General features: G+C 46.8%; 1 protein-coding gene across 1 annotated transcript in view; it reads right to left on the bottom strand.

Moving 5' to 3' along the window:
- Positions 1 to 19,514, bottom strand: part of KIFC2 (kinesin family member C2) — a 44,939-nt gene that overhangs the window by 16,497 nt on the left and 8,928 nt on the right. The window contains exons 2-13 of the mRNA XM_089518151.1: positions 18,476 to 18,563; positions 17,028 to 17,194; positions 15,208 to 15,463; positions 13,682 to 13,869; positions 11,509 to 11,574; positions 10,049 to 10,186; positions 8,786 to 8,983; positions 6,674 to 6,847; positions 5,008 to 5,155; positions 3,928 to 4,058; positions 2,946 to 3,057; positions 320 to 501 (exon numbers count right to left, since the gene is read on the bottom strand). Coding sequence (XP_089374277.1) covers positions 320 to 501; positions 2,946 to 3,057; positions 3,928 to 4,058; positions 5,008 to 5,155; positions 6,674 to 6,847; positions 8,786 to 8,983; positions 10,049 to 10,186; positions 11,509 to 11,574; positions 13,682 to 13,869; positions 15,208 to 15,463; positions 17,028 to 17,194; positions 18,476 to 18,563 — 1,848 coding nt within the window. The remainder of the gene's footprint in view (positions 1 to 319; positions 502 to 2,945; positions 3,058 to 3,927; positions 4,059 to 5,007; positions 5,156 to 6,673; positions 6,848 to 8,785; positions 8,984 to 10,048; positions 10,187 to 11,508; positions 11,575 to 13,681; positions 13,870 to 15,207; positions 15,464 to 17,027; positions 17,195 to 18,475; positions 18,564 to 19,514) is intronic.

The following is a 19,514-nucleotide window of genomic DNA, read 5'->3' as shown; positions in this document are numbered from 1 at the left end:
GCTCCCTGGCAATTAATTGTAATTAATGTTTTAGTTTTATCCCTTTTAAATTACACATTCACTGTGGTTAGGGGCACAGGACCCCCTTGAAAGTGAGGGAAAACACAAATTAAAAAACCACTACTTTCTTAATCTGAGGGAATACCTCTCTAGGAATCTAAAGCAATGAATCCTCTAGGAATCTAAAGCATCAACCCTGCATCTTTCAGGACTGGTGGCAGTCTGGCTTCACTGCTTGGCCTTAGGTTGTAACAAAGGTCTGTGGGAAGTGGGTCCCTGGAGCATGTGCCTAGAGCATCACATTGCGGCTCCTTCTCACCTCCTCCTGGGTGGCCTGTGGCAGGAAGACCTTGTCCAGCCGGAAGGTGCGCTCCTTGCCCTTGTAGCAGGTGCTCACGCAGCCATCGTCACTGAGGTCGGCCTCTACCATGGTGGCCCCGTCCCCATCCTGCTCCTCATCCTTAGTCAGTGGTTTTAGGCGGCACAACACCCGGATGTTTCCTGCAAGGAAGGGGGAGAGTTGCATGCCATGGGGACCTAACAGAACCCTAAGAGCTTCAGGGGAAGGCTTTCTCTTGGTCCCACCATCAACACAGACTTGTTTGGGGAAGAGATGAGAGACAAGGCCTTTTTGGTTGGCTGCTCCCAGCCTCTGGAACTCCCTGCTGCCGCCCCCTCTGCTCTCCTTTCATGGACAGGCAAAAACTTTGCTTTCCAAGCATGATTTTAATAAGTAATTGTGCCCAGGTAAACCCCAAGGTGACTGGCAGGGACCCAAGGGCTGGAAGAACTGAGCCCAGACAGGGGTGCTGTCACACCATCATTTCAAAGTATTTTACTATTTCTTCTTTGGAGGGTTTCTGAGTCAATTTTCAGAGTCCGGGGCAAGGATCTTGGATGGAGGATGCCTGGAGGTTGCATCAGCAGCTGCCCAAGTTAATCTGGCCAAAGTGTTACTGTAAAAGTAGCACATGATCATGCCCCACAGCAAAATCCATTCCCTCATTGATCCACTGGTCAACTGTGGCCAACTCAGGAATGAGGAAAGCAATGCTGAGCGCACAGTAAGAGTGACAGAACTGGGACAAAAAGGAAACAAGAAGACACAGGGGGGTCCCAAGCACCTGGGATCCATAGGAACCCAACTATCCTATTTGTTTTATGTTATTTATCCCCTACCTTCCTTCCAGAACTGTGACCCTAGGCAGCTCTCAAGATGATTAAAAATCAGAAGGACTTGTAAGCCACCGTGAGATCTTTTGAAATAGGGCAGGATACAGATACTTAATAAATTGTTAATTGAATAAATGCAGCTAAAACCACCACAAAATATAATACATTTAAGCTCTTTACAATGTTTTAAAAAAAAGCTCACTGAATTAAAATTATTTCAAAGCACATCAGAGAAAGAGCACAGCATTGCCCCATTTGTTAAAAGCCAATTCGTCAGCAGTCAGTGAATTTCCAAAAGCCTGCCTGGATCAAAAGCTCTTTCCTTGTCGATGGGAGGACATCTGGGAAGGGTCGGACTAGCATAGAATCCCTTGCAAGGGGTTTCCAAGGCCTGGAAGCAGCCACCAAGAAGGCCCTCTCTCATATCCTCAGCAAACGTGTCTATGAAGGTGTGGAACGAAGTACCAAAGGAACATCGAGATGGAGGAGATCCCAAGGGCCATCCAGTCCAACTCAATTCTGCCATGCAGTAAAACATCATCAAACACCTCCCTGTGGCAGATGGCCATCCAGCCTTTTAAAAACCTCAAATAAGGAGACTCCATCACCCTCCGAGGCAGCATCTTCCACTGTTGAACAGCAATTACTGTCAGGACATTCCTCCTAATGTTGAGGTAGAATCTCTTCTCCTGTAACTTGCATCCATTGCTCTGTGTCCTGTTCTCTGGAGCAGCAGAAAACAAGCTTGCTCCATCCTCAATGTGACATCCCTTCAAATACTTAAGGAGGCCTATCATATCACCTCTTAACCTTCTCATCTCCAGGCTAAACAGACTGAGGCGCGTTACAAACACGTGCATAGTATGTGCTCCGCGCGTACTAGGGTTAGGAAGAGCCATCTCTTCCTCACGGCCCCCAACCCTAGTACGCGCAGAGCGCGTAAGAGATGGTGCCGCCTGTCCACATGGGGGCTGCCATCTTGATGTAGTGGACGCACTGCGTCCGCACGTCGCACCCCAGAAATGACGCGGCGAGTGCGTGCTTCGGCACTTGTGGCATCTCTTCCAGGATGCAGGAAGAAGCGCGATTTTCGCGCTCCTTCTTTGCAGGGTCCAGGATGTCATATTGAGGATGTCATGTTGAAGCTTGTTTTCTGCTGCTTCAGAGAATAGGACATGGAGCAATGGATTGAAACTGCAGGAAAAGAGAAGAAATGTACAGATGTGTGTGGGATGCTGTATTTCAAAGACCTTCTCATGGGAAAGGAAATTAATAATAATAATAATAATAATAATAATAATAATAATAAATTTATTTATGTTTTCCCGCCTCTCCCATTGGATCGAAGCAGGGTTACAGACTATAAGGTGGAGACAAAATCAAAAGGGGGGCTGAGCAATTAGGATGATGATGATGATGATGATGATGATGATGATGATGATGATGATTTGTATCCTGCATCTTCAATAAGATTGAGGCAGCTTACATCAATAAAACAATATACATAATAAAATGATCCCACAACCCCCTCTTTTTAAAAGGAAGAATGGGACTTGGTTATATATTTATTTACAGATGAATAATAGGGAATCCTGTGAAACGTTTGTGCAGGTTATTGTTAATGTTAGGCCTGTGTTTGTAGATTATGGCAGCTTTGTCTACAAACATCTTCCTGCCAATACCTACAGTTGTTGAAATAAAGTTCTTTCTGTTTGAATACAGAAGGGACTGGTTTACTGAACTTTAAGGGAAAGGGCAGTTCCTGAGAGTACCTTTCAGCTCCAAAAGCTGGTCATGGTATTTCTTGCGAAGCTGCACTTCCCGCTGGTAACGCTCCTGCAACGAACGGTTGGTGTATGACGCCTCATTGATGGCTGAACACATCTGGAGGGAAGGTGAAAGAAAGCGAGGCTGAGTAAGGAGAGAGGCAATGGAGAGAAAAGGCCAAGTGGACTATGGAGGCCCACTCTCCCACTGGACCCTGGAAGGCCACCATCAAGCCTCATTCCCAACCCTATCTTCATCTCTGCCACCCTCCTTCCATCTTCCACCATCTTTCTCCAATGATGTAACTATATGGTGGAGGGGGGAACAAATGAAGGATTCATTCTGCATCCCAGTGAAATTTTCCTCCCATCCCCTTTTTTTCTAGCATTGCAGAGGCAGGCCTTGAAAATCATTCACACTTGGAACTCTTCTTACACTTGCAATCCCTTGCTCCCTTTGCTTTCCCCCTTTCTAAATGCTCAATCAAAGTTTTAAGTAACTGCTGATCTAAGCAGGGTCAGCCCTGGTTAGTACTTGAAGGACAGACCACCAACACATTCCAGGTTCTGTAGGCAATATGTCAGAGGAAGGAACTGGAAATAACACCTTTGAGGATTCCTTGCCTGAAGCCCAGTAAGTGACTTTGGGTGAGTCACATACTCCCAGCCCCAGAAAACCCTGTGATAGAGTTGCATTACAGTCGCCATAAGTGGAAAACATTTTGAAGGCACACAATAACAATGCAATGAATGCAGATGGCCAGATTAGATCTCTTCAGTAACAGGTGCAGTTCAAGACATTTCCAGACAGCACCAAAGCAAGATCAGCCAGGATCAGGGACCCTGCATATACCCCATGGCCAATGTCTTCTCATTAAGCCCACAAGGCTCAGCTTGCCCACCATATAATTAGTCAGCTCCCAGAATCTCCACTTAACAGGCTGGTGAGAATGAGGCCCACTGCCTACCATCTTTCCAAGAGTCTCACCTGCCTTCGAGCCTCACTGAGCGCAGCTTCATAACAGTCAGCAAAACTGCGCACTTGTCCACGCAGGCTGCTGTAGTCAGATTTCATGCCTCGGAGAAGAGGCTGGAAAGTGTCGAGACGCTGTTGTATACCTGAAGCAGAATTGGAGAAGGGAGTTTGCTTGATACACTGAGAGCCTGCCTTTCCTCTGTTTGTATCTCATAACAACCCTGCAAAGTAGGATATAAACTAAAACTGTTCACTTCAAAGAAATGAACTGGGACTTCTGAGATCCCTACCCACCTTTCACTCTCTAAAACTCCAGACTTTGGGGATGGGAAATCATAAACAAGGATCACTTTTTCTCTCCTGCATGGCATCTGGTGGCATCCATGTCAGCAGAACACTGAAACCATTCCAAGGTTTAGGAGATTATCACATTAGCTTCGCTGCCGGGATAGACGTGGGATGTAACTTTCCTAAGGTGGATCTTATTGCATTCACACATCACCAGGCAGTATGCAGCCGGTATGCAACCCAGGCTTCTCTCTCAGCTTTCCAACAATGAGATATTCCCATTCTTGAAAAGATGTGGGACAGGCCCAGAGAAGCCAGCATTGCATACAGGCTGCAGACTATCCTGGCAGCACCAGTGCTATTCAACATCTTTATCAATGACTTGGATGACAGAATTGGGGGCATAGTTATCAAATTTGCAGATGATACCAAATTAAGAGGAGTAGCAGGGGGGTTGGACTGGATGGCCCTTGGGGCCTCTTCCAACTCTTACGATTCTATAAACTCCTTAGATTAGACATAGAATCATAGAATCATAGAATCATAGAATCGTAGAGTTGGAAGAGACCACTAGGGCCATCCAGTCCAACCCCCTGCCATGCAGGAAATCCAAATCAAAGCATCCCTGACATCATATGAGTTCTCCAAGGTGGAGAATGACTTTGACATCCTGGAGTTGATTTCCAGTACCATTGACATGGAGTCCACCAGCCACTACTGCTGCCCACTCTCCAGAGGCAGAGAGCATAGAGGTTGAAGGAACCTGCCCCAGATATCTTGTTCAGCCCTTCACCCACCCACTACCTGCCAGCTGCTGGCGCAGATGCTGGAGGTGTTTCTCAGAGCACTGAGAGGCCTCCCGGACAGCTTCTTCCTTCCGCGCCTCCAACTGGTTGATCTCACACAGCAGTTCTTGGTGCAACCCTGCAATTTCAGACTCATAGGCAGAGATCTGTCAGGGACACAAAAAGAGAAAAGAGATTCCACCTAAACATTACAGTAAGAGCTGTTCAAAAGTGGAACACACTCCCTCGGAGAGTGATGGATTCTCCTTTATATGCATTTGTTCAGTGGATGCACCATCGGTGTTTGAAGCTCAACATGTCCAAGACGGAGCTCCTTGTCTTTCCACCTAAGTCCACCCTTCAACACTCCTTTTCTGTCTCTGTGGACAACATTTCTATTCAACCAGTCCAGCAAGCCCACAGTCTTGGTTTCATCTTTGATTATTCTCTGTCGTGTATCCCTCAGATCCAGACCACAGCCAAGGCTTGTAGATTGCCAAAATCCGACCATATCTCTCTGCCTCTACTGCCAAGATCCCTAGTGGTCTCACGACTGGATTCCTGTAACGTCCTCCTGGCTGGGCTTCCTCTCTCTCACCTCCGTCCTTTAATCTCTGTCCAGCATTCAGCTGCACGCATTATCACTTCCACCCACCGCTCTGACCACATCTCTCCTGTGTTGGCGTCCCTTCACTGGCTCCCTCTTCCTTTCCGCATTCAGTATAAGCTCCTGCTGTCGACGTTTAAAGCCCTCCATGGTCTGGCCCCTCCTTACTTATCAGACCTTATTTCTCCTCACCTTCCCACTAGGGCCCTCCGTTCTGGTAGTCAAGGTCTGCTGTCTCAGCCCAGGATTTCCTCTGCCCCATCTCGAATTCGCCCCTTTTCACTTGCTGCCCCTCACTCCTGGAACCTTCTTCCCCCACAAGCAAGAGCCATCACTTCTTTAACCAGCTTCAAAACTGAGTTGAAGACCATCCTGTTCAGAGAAGCGTTCCCAGGCATTGCATAATTGTCACTTGCTATTTGATGTTCCTTTGTTGCCTGTTTTATTGAATCATTTCCTGTATTGCTATGTCCTCCCTCCAGTCCATCTCCCCTGATCCAGGCCCGGGAGGTAGAGAAGAACTGTTGGCCCTCATCCCCTTCCCCTTCTCCTTTTGTGTCGTGTCTTTTTAGATTGTAAGCCTGAGGGCAGGGAACCGTCCAATTAAAAATATTGTATGTACAGCGCTGTGTAAGTTTACAGCGCCTTATAAATAAAGGTTAATAATAATAATAAAATAATAAAGTTCCTTTTTTGCAAAAGACATTGTTGCATAAGCTTTCATAGAGTCAGTCTACTTGGTCTACTTCCTTGATGCAAGAGGAATGAAAGAATCAAGGGCAGCCTTTGTTGAGAGCAAGGACATTAGGAGGAGCTTCCTGAGAGTAAGGGCTGTTTGAGATTTTGATGGAGTCTCCTTTTTTGGAAGGTCTTTAAGCAGAGCCTGGATGGCCAATCTGTTGGGGATGCTTTGATTGAGAGTTCCTGCATGGCAGAATGGGGTTGGACTGGATGGCCCTTGGGGTCTCTTCCCATTCTATGATTCTATGATTCTATGACAAGGCGCTCTGACATTCAGCTTCATAGAGGCAAGTGTGCTAGAGCTGTAGGACACAACTCAAACCCAGGGCTGCCTTACCTTGTGGCGCAGGCCAGCTGCCACCTCCTCGGAGCTGTGAAGTTGCTCTGTCAGCTGTTGGCATCGCTCCGCTTGGCAGGAGAGCTGCTCCATCAAGGCCCGGTTCTGCTCCTCGGCTTCTGCCACAGCCTGCAGGGTTCGGGGGGAGTCCACCTCCACAGTCTGGGTGACGTACTGGGAAAGGGGACCAGCAAGGAAAAGAGAGGTCAGGTGGGAACAATATCACTTTTTGGACCACATGTTGGCTATGAGATTCTGGAAACTGTAGTCCAAAAAAAAAGTAGTAGTTTCCCCAAGTTCTACTTCTGAATCTGCTGTAAGAAAAATTCTCTTGGAACTCCCTGCTATGCGCTTTGCCTTCCAACTGTCCTGATTTGGTAGAGACAGTCCAAATTAATCCTCTGCCATCCCACTTGTCCAGCTGCTTTTAAGATCTCCCAGTTTCCCTCTCCTCCTCCAACCCCACTTTCCCCCGTTATCCTCAGCTTACTTCCATTGCTGCAAACTGAGTTCAATGTGCAAAAGTTAAATTGGTTGACTTCATGGAAATAGATAAATTAACACAAATGCTGCAAAAGAAAAGTACAGAAAAATTCAAAAAGGACTGGAATCTTTTGCTTTGTTACCTAGAAAACAAGTGGAGGCAAAACTGGAAGAATGGTCCAGATTAAACAAAATCTGAAAAATGTATAGAAATACAGGTTTGAAAAACACCAATTTACAAATATGATGGTTTGGTTAAAATTATGTGGAATTAATCTCTGTACATGTGATAATTTACAGGGAGAAAAACCTATACAATAATTAATCAGGTAAACTTGAGAAGTAAGGAAGTTTTGTTTGAAAGGTGTAATTTTTTATTGTTTAGAATAGGAATTTATGTTTAGTTAGGTTGTATGTATTGTACTGTTGAATGTGTGCTATGGATGTCATGATTTTATGTTTCATAATACAGATTACAAATAAAGTGCAAAAGACGTTTGCGCTCCATTCACTCAGCAAGAAAGAGAGGAGAAGGTGAGGCAGAAGTTGCCCTTCCCAGCAGGTTCAGGCAAAAGCAAACTTCTGCAGCCACTTCTGCAGCTCATATGTTCTTCCTGATTAATAACATTTGCCATATTGACCCGTGGCATCACTAGGCTTGCGTCACCTGGTGCAGTAAATCATGGTCTCCCTCTCCCCATTGACCTTCTTCCATACCACACCATGCAGAATCCATAGTAATATTTTTGTACTAATGTTACTCATACATCATAATTCACATCTATCACTGAATGTAACAGCAATGGTTGTGACATAAACAACTATCAAAATTAAAATTACAGTTTGCGGCTGTGACTTTGGTGGATTTGATTATTCATGGATTTGATTAATATGTTCTCTCTAGGAACCTCTAGGTCCTCCTGTGTGACTCTGAGGAAGGTAACCATAGAGTCACCCTGGAGGACCTGGAGATTCCTAGAGAAAACACCTCTGTAGGCACCTGCAGGTCCTCCAGCGTTGAGTCTATGGTCAGATTCCAGAGGATGTTGAACACAGAATTGTGTTGAAGAACCTAGAAAACCCTAGACAGGTGTTCTCTCCATTAAAAAAATAGTGTTTAGTTGCAGTTTTCCCACTTTCACAGGGGCCCTGTGCCACTAACCCCAGTGAATGTGGACAGTCCAACATATTCCTCTCAGTTATAATCGCATATGCACAGCCTAAATGTATTTACATGTACATAGGTCCATGAAAATTTGGTAAGATGGGATGCTTTTAATTATAATTAATTTTGAATCTTAGGGGAAAGGGCTTTTTAGACCTAGGGCCTCTCTCCTCTCTTCCCAGTCAGCCTCCTCCCACTCCTGCCATCTCTTCAGTGTTTTAAAAGGATGAGGTGAATGCCACATTTCTGCCAAAAGGCAGATGTTTGGAGAGAAGTGGTGTTGCTCCTCCTAAGAGTGTCACCTGGTGCGCTCCACACTCTCCGCACCCCCCGAGTGATGTCCCTGAGAAGTGACCACACTCTGATGTGGCTTGACCACACCTATCCTGTGAAATACTGGAAGGTATGCACATGGGTTGTGCCTGCCCTGTAGTACACACAAAGGGAACTGCAATTCCACTCACCTGTATCTCAGGTGGGCAGCTCTTTTGGGCTTCTAGAGAGAGCTGGAGCCCGCGCAGGCGTTCGTCCAGGTGGCGCACCTCCTCCTCCTTGCGCCACTGGAGCCTGTCCATCTGGGCTTCCAGGCCCACCAGCTCTTCCACCTTCTGTTGCAAGGTGGTCTCCAGCCGCTGGACCTTGGTCCGTAGGTCCTCGTTCTCCTGGCGGGAAAGAGCCCTGAGGTTAAGTCAATGCCCCCTTCACCAACGCCATGTTTGCAGAGTGAGGGGCACCCTGGCATTACAGTGGCAGCTTTGCACCTCCCAAGGCAGGGCTAGGCCACTAATGGGGACTAGGTGGTCACCTTCTTCACCCCAGCGGACCTTGGGGAGCCAATCCCAGCAGCATCTCCTCGTGGAAAACAATTCAATTTGAAGGCAAAGGTTTTCACGGCCAGCATCTATAATTTTTTGTGGGTTTTTCGGGCTCTCTGGCCATGTTCTAGAAGAGTTTATTCTTCACATTTCACCTGAAATGAGGCTGGCATCTTCAGAGAATGCTGGCATGGAAGAGAGTTAGTTGTGTGTGTGTGTGTGTGTGCGCGCGCACACGCACACACACGCACACACACACATTGTGTGATCTTTGGTTGGAAGAAAGTGATTTACCTGTTAATCAGTGTGTTGGTCTGCTGTTGACTAGCAAGGCTTCAGGGTGTCTATTTAGTTAGTGATCCATTGACTGCTGGGAAAAAACCCTCACCCGGGTGGTTTTCAGCTGCATGTTTTCACTTTTGATTTTGGAGTTTTTGAGGATTGGTAGGCAAATCTTGTTTACTCTAAAGGTTTCTTCTTTCCTGGTGAAGTTGTCCAGGTGTTTGTGAATTTCAATGGCTTCCCTGTGCATTCTGACCTGATAGTTGTTGGCATGGTCCAGAATTTCAGTGTTTCCAAACAGCATTTTCTGCTCAGGATGGTTTATAAAATGTTCTGCTACTGCTGATTTTTCTGGCTGACCAGGTCTGCAGTGTCTCTAATGTTCCTTGATTCATGTTTGCACACTGCATTTGGTGGTCCCTACAGAGACTTGTCTACAGCTGCATGGAATTGGAACACCTGGACTGGGCTCTACAGGCAAATGGTTCTTCCAGCACATAGATCAGAAGGGCTGCCAGACCCAGAAAAACCCAGAGGAGTGAAGACAATCACCCGAAGGCAAGAGTGTTGGCCAGTTTAGGGTGGCCTCAACTTGCTTGAGGAAGAGAGAAAAAGCAAGGAAGGTCTCACCTTGACCAGGAGGGCCGGGGGCTGAGCGGACACAGTGGCCAGCTGCTGCAAGAGGCCCTGGGTGATGGTCAGGCTCTGCTTCAGCCCCTCATTCTCCACTGTCAGGTTATGGATCCGCTTCTCCGAGTCTGTGATTCCCTGCCCAGGAAACAAAACGCAAAGGCTTATGGAGGGAGGAATTAACTAATGGTGTCCCTAGGGTTGGTGTCACCCAGTGAAGTAACTCATAGTGAAAGTTACTATGAAAGTGGCTATGAATAAGTGGGAGTTCTGGCTTCCCACTCCAAGGAAAGAAGACCTGCAGGTTCTAAGAGTTGACATCCCACAAATAGTGAAAAGGGAGAATCTGTCCAGGGCAATCTAGGATCTGTAGTCCTTCCAAAAATTAAAACTAGACCTGGCTGGGGGATTTGGGGTCTTATAATCCACCTGTAAACTATTTCCTTAACCATCATTGCAAAGCCAACACACATCGTCATATTTATCATCTCCACACAGCCAAGTGGCACAATCCACAGAGAGGAAGACACAGTGGCGGCAGTGACTCTTTCCCTTCCCTCCGTGGTCTGACTTCTCTGTTCTTCTCTGTCTCTTTTGCTCTCTCCAACTCTGCAACCACCATCGCTGCCTCCTCTGAGCTGGTCAGCCATGAGGTCCATCAGTGCCAGCACCTCAACAGTGTGGTCAAAGGCAGTGGCCATAGCAGTGCAAGCTGCCCTAGACTGCACAAAAGATGTATACAGTATTTTGGTGTCAACCTTTCTGATAGTGTCACCCAGTGTGGTAAGCACTCCCCACACCTCCTTAGTGACGCCACTGAAATGGACCCACCTGAATGAAAGGGTGGGAGAGAAGCAACAGTAAGGGTAGGCAACTGTCAGAAGATAAGAGGTTACAATGGCACCCCAAAGGACCTTGGGAGGTGGTGACTCCCAACCCCTGGTTTTTGTCTCCCCCCCCCCCACTGACCCCTAGCTTATTGACTACCAGGTCACTTCCAACTTAAAATGGTTCTGTTGGGTGTCACACGTGGTCCACTGGCCAAACATTCCCCACCCCTGACCTATAGCAACCACACAAGGGCAAGATTTAAACTAGGCTGTAACTAGTGGGATCATGTCCTGTGAATTTCCACCCTTCAAGGGAATGGTTAGAGGGTGACCATAAGGCCAAAGTAAGGTGGAATCATACTGAAAGAAAAGTTTCCTCAACCACGGAAAATATTAGAAGTTGCAAAGTTTCCAGACGTGTAATCGTCTTAGTCTTCTGGGGTCTCAGGCTGCAAAAACAATCCAAGGACCACTCCTGATTTGAATATAGCATGTACCTCACTCCTCATTAGGAGGAGGACTAATAGGGCTAGGTGGGCAGTGCTCTATCTGCCCAAAATGTAGGATCACCCCTTGCTCCTTTGGCTTTCCCTGTTGGGGAGACAGGTAGGATGGCTGAACTTTCCTCACCGTTCCCATGCGAAGCCGTGCCAGTTCCTCCTCTCGCTCTTGAATCTGTTGCTTCAGATGCTGGATCTGCCAGGAAAAAAGAAATTAAGTATATCACCCTTTCTGTGTTTTGGTCTCCACACAAAGGAAACCAGAGAGCAGCTGAAGGCGGGTAGTTACCCGTCAGATGCTCTTGATTATGGGTGCATCCACACTGTAAAAATAATGCTGTTTGACACCACATTAAGTGCTGTAGCTCCATCCTATGGAATCCTGGGATTTGCAGTTTTGCATGGTCTTAAGCCTTCTCTCCCCATTAGCACTGCTGCCTCATCAAACTACGACTCCCAAGATTGTGTAGGATAGAGCCACGGCAGTTAAAAGTGGTGTCAAGCTGAATTATTTCCACAATGTAGATGGACCCATGCTTCCAGACCTGTTGTTGTTATTATTATTATTATTATTATTATTAACCTTTATTTATGAAGCGCTGTAAATTTACACAGCGCTGTACATGCAATCTTTTTAGTTAGACGGTTCCCTGCCCTCGGGCTTACAATCTAAAAAGACATGACACAGAAGGAGAAGGGAGTGGTGGAGGGAAAGGGTAAGAGGTCCAGCAGTTCCTCTCTACCTCCAAGGCCTGGACCAAGGCAGATGGACTGGAGGGAGGGCTTGGCTTCAAAATGGAAGGTTAATCATTATCCAGGGAAAATACATACTCACAAGTAGGATAATACATATACAGTACATAGCAATACAGGAAATGGATCGATAAAAAGTCAACAACAGAACATCAGATAGTAAGCAACAATTATGCGATGCCTGGGAAGGCTTCTCTGAACAGGATGGTTTTCAACTCCGTTTTGAAGCTGGTTAAAGAAGTGATGACTCTTGCTAGTGGAGGAAGAAGGTTCCAGGAGTGAGGGGCAGCAAGTGAAAATATAAACCTGGATTGGTTTATATTCCTTAGATTCTTCTATAGCTTTGTCTTTTTCTACCTCCTGAATCTTGATGTTGCTTAATGAACTGGCTTTCATCCTAGGACTAATTTTGACTCCCTTCTCTTAATATACTGGCTGGTGATGAACTTGGCTTCTCTGACTACAACTCACTTACATACCCTGATTGTGACCAGCTGCATCCCATGGTGCTTAATGACAGAGTAACACACCTGTGATGACTGGTCCTCCAGTCACCTGAAGACTTCTCCTGAACTACAAAGGGTTAATCTGGGAGGAGGTACATGCTAATGGGAGATGACATCACATGCTAATGAGCTGTGACATCATAGCTGATGCAAGGTCTAACTGACCAATCAGAGAGTAGGACCGCGAGATTCAAGAACTTTCTATGGGAAATCTTTAAAAGATCCTTTGTGGCCATGCGGTTCTTTGTCTCTCTCTCTCCTCTTGGGGGGGGAAACCATGCTTTCCTTTGTTCTCCATCTTTGTGTTTGTTTGGGGAAACCGGCTGTGTGCTTGCACGGAAGCAGGCAAAAGCGATGCCAGTGGAGCTAGGCCATGAGGGCCAGCTCCTTGTATCTGAAAACTCAACACGGACTACAAATCCCATCACTGTGTTAGTAGTTAGGAAAACGTGTTAGCTCAGTGCGTTTTAGGCCTTTTGTTATTTTCAACAATGGCTTGTGTGAAATGAACTCTATAACTATGTTCTTTGACCTGCAAGGCAAGGGGGCTTTGCAAGAGTGATATAAATTCTTTCTATCCTATTCTATCCCTTTTTAAAATAAATATCTTTCTTTAAAAGTACCTGCTGTCTCTCTCTACTCTCTGTACACGCGTCTTAAGCTCGGTCTAAGGGGTGTTCTTTACTGATTGCTTAAACTAGAGGTCCCCAGCAAGTCTCAGTGTGTGCTGGGAGACGTAGTGCATTGAATTCACTGAGTGGTGGCAGCGAGACTATAGGACCTCCAGGGGTCTCATTCCGCTCAGCAGGGAGTGAGAATGGAGACCTAGGAGATCCGGGAAGGGAAGTTCTTTAAGGGACTCCCTAGGAGTAAGAGCCACGCACAGCGCATTGCTCCTAGGGATCACCACATGGTTGGCAGCAGTGGTTTTCGGACTTTTGGAAGCACTGCTCGCTAGGCAAGGGTGTTTCCGCTTTGGGAGCTAGGGACCTGAACTTTTTCAGACTCTAGTGTCCACAATACAAAATCCACCTCTGATCTCACCTGATGGTGAAAACTGCCAGCCAGCCGCTCCTTCTCTTTCTCGCGTTCTTCTGCCTGCTGCCTGAGACCCACTACCTCCTCTTCCAGCCGACTTCGTTCCCCTTGGAGGACATTGATGGACTCCACCAGTTGATGGACGCCTGCTGGGGCCACTGGGTAGAGCAGGCAGGCGGAGGGCAGCTTCACACCTGGCCAGAGGAGAGAGCACCTGTGTTACATCATGAGCACATGCAGGCATAGGCGAGCCAGGGTTTTGTGAGCATGCTCCATGGGTGGGGCCTTGCTTGGGCAGGCAGAGGATGAAAAGATCATTCAAAAAGCTTTAGAAATGTGCCATAATTCACCCTCTAGAGCAGGGGCATCACTAAGAGGGTGCGGGGAGTGCATAATGCACTGGGTGACACCTCACAGTGGAGATTTCTTCCTTCCCATGTGGAGTGTACAATGCATCTCTCCTCAGGTGGACCATTATTATTATTATTATTATTATTATTATTATTATTATTATTATTATTTATATCCCACCTCTCCGGTTGGACTGAAACATCTACCAATAAGAGTAAAATTTAATACAGAATACAATAAAATACTCAATAAAGCCCATTTCCCTCCCTCCAACACAACACCTAAAATACCCAATTAACAGTGACAATGCTAAATAATATCTAATAATAAAATAACAGAAGACAATGGGATTCCTGGGTGTAAATTAATCTGGAAAGTCAAATCAGGGAAGGCTTGTCCGCAGAGATCTGTCTTGACAGCTTTTTTAAAGCCACCAAGACTGTCGATGTTCTGGATCTCTTCCATGACTCCCAGAGACTGACGGTCCTGGGGAGGACCTGGTCTACCCAACTGGAAGTGGCAAGGAGGCCAGCTGTCAGCATGCTGTGCTGGACCCCTTCGGGACTTGCAAACAAGGCAGTCCCTTTTTTGTGTCTTGGTCCACCAGCTGTCGGTGACAAGTAGACAGGAGCCTTTCTCTTCCCAGTCTGCTCCTTAGGGACCATTGGCCTGGTGGCTCTGAGCCTGTGGCTAACAGCATGAGGGGTTATCACACTGCGGTGATGCCAACCCTAGTGACGCCAATGCTCTGGAGACCAACAATTCAGCAGGAGAGGAGGAGGCAGATTGCCAGGAATCCGCAGCTCTGATAACAATGCTCTTTCTGAGTCCAAAGACCCAGGGGTTGAGCAATGAGAGGACAAAGGAAGATTGTGCTGCTCTCAAAAGTTGTTAAGTAGGAGATGCTGACCTAACTAGGCAGCTAAGGTCTTCAAGCGGCTGCCTATAAATCTCCCAACCACTCTCTGGCCCCTGTTGCTTTTAACTCTGCAGGGAAAAGGCAGTTGGGAAAGAGGGAGACTGCACTGCAGGTGGATTAAGCCCATCAAACAAGCCAGGCCTGCCCTGAGTGTGAAAGACCAGAGCAGGGCTATGGATGATCAGGGACCGTGGAGGTCTTTCTTTCAGAGGGTCACCTACTCTCTGTTGTAGGAACCTGGAGTATCCAAGCTTGGGCTCACCTCCATGCATCTTCTCCAGGAGACCTTGCTGCTCTGAGATGATGCGCTCCAGACTCTCGATGAGGATGAGCTTGTCCTTCACCCGCTGCCTGCATGCCCTCTTCAGCCCACGCAGCTGCTTCCGCCTCCGACTCTCTTCCTTCCGCAAGCGGGAGCGATACTCACCTGCCTTCTCCTGCAGCTGCTGCAGCTGGGAGTAGTGCTCCAGGAAGGAGAGGAGGTGGGACATCACTGAGACCAAGGGGGATTCTGGGGACTGGTGGGAGAGGAGCCGCAGGGAGACCCAGGACCAGAGGAGGAGCAGGCATGGAAAGAAAGAGAGGAGACAGAACGTGAGTGGCTTGCCCATACCCCTCAACTGTCCCATTCTGGCAGCGACAGTTCTGATTAATCCTCTGCTGTCCCATTTTTCCAACTGCTTTTGAAATGTCCTGATTTCTCTCTCCTCCTCCCACCTTTGTCCACAGCTTACTTCAAATGCTGAAAATTGAGTTCAAAGTGCAAAAGTAGAGTTTGTTCCCACTATGGTTTAAACTGGATCGTGATCCGATTTAAACCACTATGGTTCCCACTTAATTCGAATCCTTGAAGCAATTTGGAAAAGGGGGGGGGCATGGTTTTTAAGACACTGGCAAAATGGGGTGTTTTCTGGGCTGAATCGATTTATTTGGAAATAAATCAATTCAGCCCAAGTGGGAACCAGGCGGAATTGAATCGGATTTGAATCCTCCCTGATTCCCACTGGCAGCGGCTTCCCCGGCCTCCATGGCTGCTCCGTCCTCTGTCCTCTGTCCTCCCGGCCTGCCTCTCTCCTTCCGCCCCGGCCTCTCCTCCGCCCCCGGTATGGCTAGGAAGAACGGAGGGAGGCATGGCAGGGAAGACACGGCTGTCGCCTCCTGCACCGATTCTTGAAACCGGCGCAAACATAGTGGGAACCATGCTGTTTGCTGAATCGGTTTCAGGAATCAGTTCAGGAATTGAATCAAGAGATAAGTGGGAATGAGGCTGAAGGTTACTGTATATACTCCACTATAATTCGACCTCATGTATAAATCGAGGGCAGGTTTAGGGGCCAAAATTATGGATTTTGATATGACCTGTGGATAAGTCGAGGGTCAAACTTAGAGTCATGTAACAAAGCATCTAAAGGATGAGGCAAAGGAAAACAATGCCAAAGAACTTATAAAATTCCAGCAGCCATAACTTTGGACTCATTTTAAAGGCTGGATGGATGAGAGAATAGAGGGAGGTCAGTGCTTCCAGGACAATTTACACTCTTGCCTTTCATCAGGAGGTGGTTCCCTTTTTTAAAAAATGAGAGTTAAAGTACAGTACCTACATTGACCCATTAATAAGTCAATTCAGGGTTTTTAGGTCAATTTTGTGACCTAAATTTCTAGACTTATGCAAGAGTATATACAGTACATCCAATTAACTCAATGTGGGAAGAAGACAGGAAGGGACAGAACCTATGATAAAATGAGGATAAGCAGAGTGTTTTGGTTTAGTGGAAAATGAGACTCCATCCGGCTTAAGATTTGAATTTAGGTGTGCTTTAATTAGGCATTGCTTATGCTGGCTCTTTAGTCCTGACAACACATATCTGTGGTGGACATCTAGAGTTCTGAATAAAGCTTTTCTGTTGTATTGCTGAAAGCTTGGATTTGTGGATTAATGTGATAGGATGGAAGATGGAGATTTCTTTATTTTACTTTTTAACCCTGCTACAGCTAATCCCCCCTCTGCCCCCCCTTGTCTTCTGTACAAATCTTAAATAGGACCAGAGCAAATTAGGGGTAAGGATGGTGGTAACCATTTACCGTTTTGCTTGGGGACTCCATTTCTGCCAGCACCATCTTTGCAGCTGCCTCTTGCTTCAGCGACCGGAACTCAGTGAGCGGAGTGGGGGCATCCCCCAAGTGAAGGTCTTCCTCCTCTTCCTGCTCCTCTTCCTCGGTGCTGCTCCCTCTGTCACTTTCTGAGCTGCCTGCCAAAGAACAAAACCTTTTGGCAAGTGGGAAATGCCCCAAATTTCATCATTTTCTCTTTGGGAGCCATCCCAAGATGGGAGGTCCACCCTCTTCAATGCTCACATTTCAACCTCCAACCCGCCATTAAAGGGGGAAAACTATGAAGTCTCCATGGCACGCATCGCTTGATACGTTCAGGGCACCACCGAAGGAGATCTCATTTGGAAACCCTCTTTGGGTGCATAGAAACAATGTAGTTTGACACCACTTTAAGAGCTGGAGCCCCATCATATGGAATCCTGGGATTTGTCACTTTACAAGGTCTTTAGCCTTTTGTGCCCAAGAATGCTGGTGCCTCACCGAACTACCCATTTTAGGATTCTGTAAGAATGACCCATTTTAGGATTCTGTGGGATGGAACCACAGCAGTTAAAGTGGTGTCAAACTGCATTCTTTCTACAGTGCAGGTGGAAACTAAGTGGGATCCAAGAGTTGCTTGGCCAAAATTTCTACACAAGAAAGAGCAGAGCTTGGGAAAGTTATTTTTAGGGAGGGATGACTTCCGGAATCTTTGTTGGCTGGAGGATTCTGGAAGTGCTTCATAGAACCATACAATCAGAATCATAGAGTTGGAAGAGACCCCAAGGGCCACCCAGTCCAACCATGCAGTCCTGCCATGCAGGAACTCACAGTCAAAGAATCCCCATTGACAGATGGCCATCTGCTTAAAGACCTCCAAAGAAGGAGACTCCACCACACTCCAAAGGACATTGTCCAAAAATATATATTTATATGTAACTTTCCCAAGCTCTGGGAAAGAGCTGCTCACTCCTGTTGGCTTTCCTGTTGCTGGCGCCACAGCCAATTCATTCCACATGTTAGTCCCTTCCTTAAAGGAACTCTCCAAGAGGCTTAACTTATTTAAGAACTGTAATTCAGCACCTTAACCAGCTCCTTTGAATTGTGAGTTAAAACCTGGAGTGTTTTCCTAATTATGCCCAGTGACCTGGAAAACAGGAGTCGCCGTTGCCAGATTCATGGTGCAGATAGATCCAACTTGTATTGGTTGGCTGAGCTGTGGAAACTGGTCCCACCACCCTGCATCCTCTGCCCTGGTGTTCACACTCTGGCTCCCAATAGTTCCCAAATCTAGCAAGTGCAGTTAGGCTATTGTACGTCTACTATTGTTCTTCACACATGGGGAAAGCCCTGTGTTGGGCTTCCCAGGTAATGGTGGCAGCAAGCACTGGCTATTGGGCTGACTAATAATTCTGGGCTTTGGGTGAATGACTACATACTGTCCAGCTCTGTCAGTTCCTTCCAGAGGTCCTTGCGCTGTGGTTTCTTGGTCCTCTTTGGTGGCTCCACAGGAAAAGCTTTGAGGCCCTGTGTGAGATAAGCATGGAAGGAGACATGGATCGGCACCGCTCTGCAGGGAGTCTACATACCATTCACTGGGGTCCTGCGGGGCTACTTTATAGATGAATATTGAAATGACATTTCTAAAGTGTTTTCAAGCTGTGGATGCTTGAATCCGAGGATACACAGATTTTAAAGAAGTCACCATCTCTTAGCTTGAGAGGAAGGTGAATTAATCTTGCCATGAAAACCCCAAGAGAAAGGGAGAACAGGGTTTGAATCCCCATTTAGCCTTGGAAACCCACTAGATGACCTTAGGCAAGACATAGGCTGCATCTTGTTGTTGTTGTCATGTACCTTCGAGTCATTTCTGACTTACGGTGACCCTAAGGAGAAGCTATCCTGGGGTTTTCTTGGCAAGATTTGTTCTGAAAAGGATTGCCACTGCTGTCTTTGAGGCTGAGAAAGTGTGACTTCCCAGGGTCACCCAGTGCATTTCATGGTCAAATTGGGAATCAAAATCTGCTCTCCAGAGTCGCTCAAGCCACTACATCACACTGGCTAAGGGTTGCATCTTCACTACAGAATTAATGCAATTTGACACCACTTTAATGGCTATGGCTCAATGCTATGGAATTCTGGGATTTGTAGTTGTGTTAGATATTTAACCTTCTCTGTCTGAGCACTTGGGTGTTGCAATAAACCACAAATCCCAGGATTAGATAGGATGGGGTCACAGTAGTTAGAGCGGTGTCAAACCGCATTAATAATGCAGTGTGGCAGCAGTCATACTCGCTCAGCTTCAGACGATGGCCGTGGCAAACGTTCTCTGAAGAAATCTGGCCAAGAAAACCCTAAGAAAGTGGGTTGTCACAGATAACTACAGCCCTATGGAGTCCTCCTAAGCAATGAGCATGAGTAAAAAGCCCATTTTGCTGTTCCCTTCTGAGAAATGTGTCAGCCTGTCCTTGCTGCAAA

Source organism: Sceloporus occidentalis, unplaced genomic scaffold (genome assembly GCF_023333645.1).
Source record: "Sceloporus occidentalis isolate IW3139 unplaced genomic scaffold, rSceOcc1.0.p SCAF_3, whole genome shotgun sequence".
Taxonomy (NCBI): domain Eukaryota; kingdom Metazoa; phylum Chordata; class Lepidosauria; order Squamata; family Phrynosomatidae; genus Sceloporus; species Sceloporus occidentalis.
The sequence above is the reverse complement of the archived record's forward strand: the minus strand, read 5'-3'. Positions and strand labels throughout refer to the sequence as shown.